An 8,789-nucleotide genomic window follows, 5' to 3' on the forward strand; every position below is an offset into this window, starting at 1 on the left:
GATAATTAAGTTTTATTTTTAAATATATTCATTTAGTGTTAGGAACGTTACATTTAATATATTATATTTATGGCTAAACTTTTTATCATATATTTCTATTTCTAGTTTGTATCCATTTTTAATTTGCAATCATTTTTTAAATTGTACCAATTTTCTTTGAAATTTTAATTTGTACACATATATTAATTTCTTTTTGTCCCTTATTTTTTAAACTTTTATTTGTACACATAATTTTTTTAACCTTTTATTCGTACCCATAATTTATTTATAATGTACCCATTTTTTTTTTACAAATGTACCACTTTGTTATATGTATAATGTATCCCTATTTTTTTTTTTTTTTTTTTTTTTGTAAGTACCATTTTTTATGTAAAATGTACCCATTTTTTAATGTAAAATCTATTTATTTTTTAATCTATGTACCATTGTTTTTTTAATATAAAATGTACCCATCCTAGTCTTGACTCCGCCGTAGCACAATATTGTTCGATTTGGGCTTACCATTCTCTCACGATTTCGTTTCTGGGAACTCACATGAGAACTTCCCAGTAGATTACCCATCTTGTGATTGCTCTCATCCGAGCTCACTTAACTTCGGAGTTCTGATGAAACTCGAACCTAGTGAGTTCCCAAAATGCCTTATGTTATATGGAGATGGGCATGTACATATAAGGCACATCATCCCCTCTTTGTTGATCGATGTGGGATGTTACATAACAATTAGAGAGTAGAGACCACAAATAAACTATCTGTTTAAGCTATACTAAAGGGGGGAAAATGCCAAGCTTTGATACACAGCATGTTGAAGAAAAACCTCAAAACTCATTATATTAAAGTAAAAAAATGGCTTTTTCACCAATCCCCGACTTGCATTGACGTTAAGTTTCAAATTCATATATATTTTACCACTCAATATTTTTGTTTAGTGGTATTTCTCTTTACTGGTATTCCTTTTCATTTACAAGTATAACTTAGCCAAAGTCTTCATCCCCTTCACTTAAAATATATCATTATACTAAAAAAATGAAATTCATATATATTTTTTTCCGGCAATATCTTTTAAATACATAAATTAATATTCAATATCAACTAGTGGTATTTAGTATTTACCGTCGTATTAAGGTAAAAAGGAATCTCCATTGACCGGACAACGTCAGCACGTAAGACACGACTGGCCCCCACAACCCCAGCCGTATCTAGTCCAATCAGGGTCAAATTTGTCATAGAAAAATAAATTTAGACCCAAATGGAAAATAAAAGCGGGAGGCGAGTATCAGCAGTGGCAGCAGGAGTGCGCGTCCATTCTTTCACCGAGACTGACGTGGCGCGCCGGGCCCCACGCGGTAACGACAAGGGCGCGAAGGATGGAAATTTTCTTTTTAGCCCCCAACAGGCCGTTGATCACGGACGAACAGAAGTCCTCAGATTCTCTACCGTCGGATCAAACGAGACGAGTCAAACCAACGGCCTCAACCGTCCCCGTCCCACTAGTAACAGTCTAAATAAATATTAAAATAACCATCCACCAGGGTAAAAGCCCACCACGACGTCGTTTGTCAGTTGATATATATTTAATTTAATAAAAAAATTGAAGGGGTATATAAAAAACAGACATGCTCTGCAGAGCTCTGTGTGTGTTTTGCTCCTCTTCTCTTCTTCTTGCTCTGCAATTCATTGGCTTTTTCTCGGGTTCTGGTTTTTCATGCTGCTTTGTTGGCGTGCTCTGTAAAAGCACCCGAACTTACCCCCAGAACGACCTCGTTTCGTCCCTTCTTTCCCTCTTTTATTTTCCTTCTCGGAGACTTCGATAAAATTGGAAGGCAATTTATTCCTTCTGCCTGAAGATTTTAATCATCCCAGATTTTTGGTTGCCCGAATTTTAATCATCCGAGATTTTTTGGGGGAGGACGGCGGCGATTATGAATTCAACTCGGACCGAAATGCAGGAGCCGAGCATCGACACCGATAAGCTGAGCTACGAGATATTTTCGATACTGGAGAGCAAGTTCCTGTTTGGCTACGACGATCAGAAGCTCTGGGTTCCCAAACAGGTATCTCCGTCCCCCACGCCGGTCTCCGATTCCAAACCCGACCCGGTCCAGCTGGTGGGCGTTCAGCCCCAATCTGAAAACGGCGTCGGGGCGATCAAAAACCAGAGGGGAAAAATCTGCATTCTCAGCATCGACGGCGGGGGAGGAATGAGAGGGATTCTTCCCGGAAAGGCCCTGGCGTATCTCGAGCAAGCGTTGAAGCAGAAATCGGGGAATCCGGACGCCAGAATCGCCGATTACTTCGACGTCGCCACCGGAGCCGGCGTTGGAGGTATATTCGCGGCCATGCTCTTCGCCACCAGAGACCACGCCCGCCCGATTTTCAAGGCCGAAGACACGTGGCGCTTCCTCTCCGATCACGGCAAGAGCTTGTTCAACAACAACCGGTCCTCCTCCTCAGCCTCCTCCCCCGGTTTTCTGCGTCGCCTCTTTCGAAGTTCCGGTTCGGGCTCGGGTTCAACTGGGTCCGCCACGGCCGGTTTGGAAAAAGTAATGAAAGAGGCGTTCGCCGACGTTGATAGGACGCTGACGTTGAAAGACACGCTCAAGCCGGTTTTAATTCCGTGCTACGACCTTTCCAGTAGGGCGCCGTTTCTGTTTTCCAGGGCCGACGCGCTCGAGACCGACAGTTACGACTTCCGCCTCTGGGAGGTCTGCCGCGCCACGTCAGCCGAGCCGGTAATCTTCCAACCCGTCCAAATGCAGTCCGTCAACAACCAGACAAAGTGCCTGGCCGTGGACGGCGGCTTGGCCATGAGCAACCCGACGGCGGCGGCGATCACGCACGTGCTGCACAACAAGCAGGAGTTCCCGTTCGTGCGAGGGGTCGAGGACATAATGGTCCTTTCAATAGGGAGCGGTCAGTTTCTGGAAGAAGTGAGGTACGAGTACGAGCAAGTGAAGAAGTGGCGAGCCAAGGAATGGGCTCGGCCCATGGCCCGAATCGCCGGCGACGGGTCAGCCGACCTGGTGGATCAGTCCGTCGCCATGGCGTTTGGTCAGTCCGGGAGCAGTAACTACGTGCGCATCCAGGTACGAAACCGCCACACCTTTGCTAACGTGCGCACTGCGCGCATTTGATTCCAATTTTAATTCTTTTTTTTCTTTTTTGTCTCGGAATTAAATTTTCGGGGGGTGGGTGGGTTGTTTCTTTTGCCGTTTCTGTTGCCACTGACTACGAGACGACACTGTTAGCCAGGCTGGGTAATGTTAACTTGCGTGTAGAGAGTGCTAACTTGCGCCCGGGGTATGTGTTTCGCTTTCATGCAAATAAATGCGGGGTGTTTTGTAACGTAAAACCTTTTTTTTTTTTTTTTTTGAAGAACTTGTAACGTAAAACCTTTGGCCTCGCGTGGGGGCGCTGCAATTCCAAAGTTTTTGCTATGCTGCAAGTGCACAGATTGGAGCAAAATTAGAGGACCTTATGTTTTTGTTTCCTTGGTAGAATGTTTTGCACGTGATTTTTCTTTGGGTTGGGTTGGGTAAGGGCGGATTCTAATATGTAACCCGGTGTTTACCACCGAAAAATGATTCCTGCACACTTATTTTTTGCGCTTTATTAACCTTTGGTAGTGTGTGGAAATCAAGTATTTTTCTCACTTATTAGTATCTGATGTCACGTGATAGGCGGTATACTAATCGGGATATGTCCTTGCGAGCTTGAGAGAGGTATGGTTTTGTTTTTTCAATCAAATTTTAGGACCGGGAGGGAAGGGATTTTGGTTGTTCCGGCGTCGGTTAGCTGACTAGGATTTTCTGTCTTGGTAGACCAACTACAACTAGGCTTGAAGCCTAGAGTTGACGGGTTGTCCTAGAAATCGTTGTCTCAGTAAATGAAATTGGCTTGGTTCTTAAAACTTTATGCTTTTTTCAACTTTGGTCCCACTGCAATTGCATCCTATTGAATTTCCCTGTGAAAATTAAAGGTATAAATTTTATTACGTTTGAAGCTTGCCTCTTAGGGCAGTCTCCATAATGTTTTTACTTTATTTTTCCTTTTCTTTTACCTTAATTATCAGCCTTTGTTTTGCAAAGTTGGAAAATCTTGACCTGGGTTACTGTGTGGATTTCTGAACCTGTATTATTTCAGTAAGGGTCACAATTTACTTAAATCTTAATTAACATCCAGTCTGTAATTATCTCTAAACCATATATACTCAGACTATTTAAGTTGCACTACATATTAATCTTATTACTGTAGAAAGAGATATGTGGGGCTTCCCTTCCGGTAACTTCCCTCCATTTAGAAAATGAAATGGACTCAATCGTAATATATATATATATATATATATATATATATATATATATTTTTAAAGACTTTTTAGCTAAATGGTTCCTAAGTTTGGCATAACTTTCACTATGATCCTTGAGATTTAAAATCAATATAAGTGGTCTGTAAATTGTTTGTCGTCAATCATTTTAGTCATCCCGTGAATAATCTCCGTTTAATTGAGGACATTTTTTTGTCAATTCAACCCCTCTACTTGAACAAGTGATTTCTTCAATTTAACGAAGATTTTTAACAAAAAAACCAAAATGATTCATAGTGGACAATCTGAGGGATTATTTCTATCCATTTTAAATTTACGGGATCAAATTGAGGAGTTATGACAATCTCAAAGATTATTTTATTATAAGGCCAAAAAGCTATTATCATTGACCCACAACTTTTTCCCATATTCTGTTTTTCCATCATGGCATATTTTATCTATGAGGTGGTCCTCTATTAGAATTTGGAGCTGCCACCCAAATCCAAATTGTTTTCAACTGTTCGGTACATTTTGTATTAGCAATACATCCCATCAATTTGGATCTTTCCAAAGTTGTGCATTGCTTGGTTTTTAATATTACATGCGACAATGCATGTTTTTACAAATTCTTGTTTATTTCGTTTGGAATTAGTTTCTTAAATTTCTAAGTCTGGATCAATCTAGAAATTAGTTTCTTAAAACATGGCTAATAATTGGATGTTTAAATTGTAATATGTTAGGCAAATGGGGCAAGCTTGGGACGTTGCGGGCCAAATGTAGATACAGACGCAAGTCCTAACAACGTTAAGAAGCTGGTGGGAGTGGCAGAGGAAATGCTGAAACAGAAGAATGTTGAATCGGTGCTCTTTGGCGGTAAGAGGATCGGCGAGCAGAGCAATTTCGAGAAGCTCGATTGGTTTGCCGGAGAACTGGTGCTCGAGCATCAGAGGAGGAGTTGCAGAATAGCTCCCACTGTTGCCTTCAAGCAAGCTGCTGCCAAAACAACTTAGAACTCAAAAGGTATGTGCTTTTTGTTCTGTTTACGAATTTTCATTAATCTTTATGTTGTGCTCAGACCTCATCAATCTGAAGAAAACAATTAGGAACTTATCTCATGATAAACGAAAACTCTATGGTGCTCAAGAGTATTTTATTCTCGGGTCAATGATCTAACGGTTAAAATGTATACTAATTTTACGTTTTGAATTGAGTAGGACTCATGTTCTGCATTTGCGTTTGACGCATGCTGACTAAACAACTAGTGCATTTTATGTCATTTTTGAAGCTTGTAAAATCATCAAATTAGGTAGATCTGCTATATATATGATTAGTTGTCAGAATATTATTAGAACAAGTACCTTCTGTAGTTGTGACACTGTTGGAGTGGGAGAAAGTCTTAGGCACTAATTGCTTGTGTTATCTTATCATGCTAGGCGTGCATAGTATGAACAAATTTAAAAAAAAAATGTTGGTGGGATTCATATTATAATTATTATTAGTAAACTTAATTAATAAAAAGATTATGGGTTCCACTAATAATGTTTACATACATGCGATCTTATCATTTGTTTGGTACATGTTAGGTTCCATGAAACTTTGTCACGAGTATGCATTGAAAATTCTCAAACTTCTAGATTTTTTATCGTGCTCGGTATACAGGGTGGTACATCACGTGTCACTATATAAGTGGTGAGATACTTGTGTTAAAAAATGAACAACTTAAAAAATAAAAATTCCCACATCTTATATAATAACACGTGTTGTACCACCTATGTTTCGGACACAATGAAAAATTTCTCCTGTTTTTCGGTGGCCTGGACTTGTCATGGTCTTCCTCCTTTACGACCATCGGTTTGTTGTTGTGATATATGTTTATGTATGGACAAAGGTAAAAAAAAAATGAATGCTTAGAGCCCCATTTGCTGTCGGCCTACCGACACTTGAGTTGTTGACTAAAATTTTAAGGGACATTTTGGATAATTCCATCCACAAATTGGGAAAGGCATGGGAGGGGAGGGTGCTGTGGTCATTTGATAGGGAATCAAATCTTTGTGGTCCTAATTTCTAAAGGCAATTTCCGTAGTCCGGAAAAAAGGGTTGGTTCTTTTCCCTCCCCCTTGTGAGTCATGCTGCCATGCAAATGTTTAGTGTGAATGTTTTGGTTGCTGTGTTGCAAATGTCGTTGCCCTACCCAATCACACCATGCCTATTTGGGTGAAGACCTCATCCTACTAGCCAATTTAGAACTCAAACATTCAACTTCTTAAAATTACTTAAATGCCGCACACTAAATTAGCAAATATTTTCCATGAAATAGTTACCGAGTCTGGTTTATGTTTCACTGATGCATCAATGTCTGTAGATTGTGTACACGTAGTGCTTTGCGGTCCATGACCTTTTATAATGCTCGATGAGAAGCGTATTCTAACATTGACAGATGGAAATGTTTATTTCGTGTGCAAATCACTGGGGCCATATGCTTGAGGCATTGTTTAATCAATCATGAGAAATGCCAAGAAAACTCTCTCAAAGTGAGATCCTGTATGGACGCTTTGTTATTTCACATTGTAACGTTAATTTCTGTGTCAATATTATATAACATTGTGCTAAAAACATGAGCTTACAGAAAGTTCACGAAGAGTCTGAATTTTGAGAGTCTCAGAATTTTTCATCAATCATTTTTAAGACCAATATGTTAGGTAGAGCCTAGAGGATTAGGACCGGCAATTGTCTAGAATGCTTTAACGGTCGTAAATCGTTGTGTCCCAGTAGTCTTATATAATTAGTTGTATGGAAAATCACATGGACTAATTACATTTGGTAAACCTGTGGGGTATCAAGTGTTAGGGTTGGTACACTTCCCAACTAACTTTTAACAGACTTCTGGAAAAAAAAAAAAAAAAGAAAGAAAAGAAAAGAAGCCAAATCGGTCAAATTTCTAAAGTTTTACACTGTTGCTTTCATCAATCATCTTTTTTGTTCAAACTGTTGTATCTGTTTCCTTTACTTTTCCAAGTCGTACTTGGAAGTTTGTATGAGTACGTAGAAGAAATGTCATACATAAGAAAGTTAAGAAATCTTGTAACGGCTTATAAGGTGTTGAGTCATTCCTAGTATTACCAATTGGTTTGAGCACGGAACCTCAACTTCATTTAGTTTGAACAGTATACTTTCGATATTAACCCGACTTTGAAAAATTGAAGCCCCTTGGCAAATGCAAATCATATATCTTTATGCAATTCAAATGTATGTTTTTACCTGTAGAAGTGAATCATGACAATAAATATTTTGTCCCATATATTGCAGGAGAATAGAGAGACATCATCAAAGGAAGGAAGAAAAAACAAGAGGAGAAAAGTAAATTGCCAGAAACAGCTTTTACTTTTTTGTAAGGTGAATAGGACAAGTAGCCAGTTTGAAAAAAGGGGTGGGGGGAGGGGAGAGATCTGAGGGGGATTTCTTTGCCTGCCGGAGGACATGCATTTGTGGCTTCCCACTCTCAACCTTTCTCAATGTCAAGGGACCAAAGTGAGAGAGCTTCAAAAGCTTTTGAGAGGTTACACAGACAAAAAAGAATCAGGTATCATATATTCAGTTTCAAAAATTGAGTACTCATCATGGGTGGGAAAATCTGCTTCCATGTTTGTTATTTCGTCCCATACCCTTTTCTTTCTTATATTTTTCACTTTTCCCCCCAGAAGTTTTTCCATTTCCTGTCTTTTCATCCTTATCTCAAGAAACTTGAGGGGTGGTGGTTGGTGGTGGCCGGTGGTGGTACCCAGAATTGAAAAAATAGTCAAAGCTATTTGTCTGCCTTTGGCTTTTTGTTTTTATTTTCTCATTGAATCTATATATATATATATATAGTAGTGGGGTGGGAAAAGTAGTTTTTCAGGTGTGGTGTGGGTTATAATTTTGAAGCAACTGACCATATCTTTCTCTCCTGGGTGGGGTGGGGGGCTTTCTAGTTGTTGGAGCTTTCTGGGGTTGGGGGAGAAAAGTAGTATTCTTTGGTTTTTCCTGCATGTTCAAGTGTATAATATTTGAAGTCGCAGAATTGTTTAAAGAAAGCAATTTCCACTTTTGTTCTTCTTCTCTTAGCTGTGTACATTTTTGTAATTTAAAGAAGTGTTTGGTTTGGTTGTTTTGTTCTGGTGGCTGTGGAGTTCTTCACTTTTTCTTGAGTTAGCTTTCATGCTTTTGACTTTCTGTTTTTTTGAGAAAGACGTATATGGAATGAATACGTTATTTGATTGACATGGGACGCTATATTGACGGTATACCCGCACCATATAAAGTTTTGTGGCATTATTGACTTTAAAGAATAGATGGAGAGGGTTGGCGGGTTTGAAACGTTTTTAGTCATGATGTATCTGCGCATGAGTTGCTTTTGTGTATGCTTCATGGAGAAGGGTGAGCGCGGCTGCTATGAACACTTTCTTTCACTAATTTTAATAGAATGAAAGTGAAGATTCTATTCAGACCCAAA

General features: G+C 39.4%; 1 protein-coding gene across 1 annotated transcript; it reads left to right on the plus strand.

The window, feature by feature from the left end:
* Positions 1–1,621: 1,621 nt before the first annotated feature.
* On the plus strand, positions 1,622–8,473 carry LOC137734057 (patatin-like protein 6). Its single transcript, XM_068473317.1, has 3 exons — positions 1,622–3,083; positions 5,041–5,320; positions 7,607–8,473. The coding sequence occupies exons 1-2, from the start codon at positions 1,920–1,922 to the stop codon at positions 5,308–5,310; spliced, it is 1,434 nt and encodes a 477-aa protein (XP_068329418.1). The 5' UTR covers positions 1,622–1,919; the 3' UTR covers positions 5,311–5,320; positions 7,607–8,473.
* Positions 8,474–8,789: the final 316 nt, after the last annotated feature.

The sequence above is a fragment of the Pyrus communis genome, chromosome 5 (assembly GCF_963583255.1).
Source record: "Pyrus communis chromosome 5, drPyrComm1.1, whole genome shotgun sequence".
In the NCBI taxonomy this organism is placed as follows: domain Eukaryota; kingdom Viridiplantae; phylum Streptophyta; class Magnoliopsida; order Rosales; family Rosaceae; genus Pyrus; species Pyrus communis.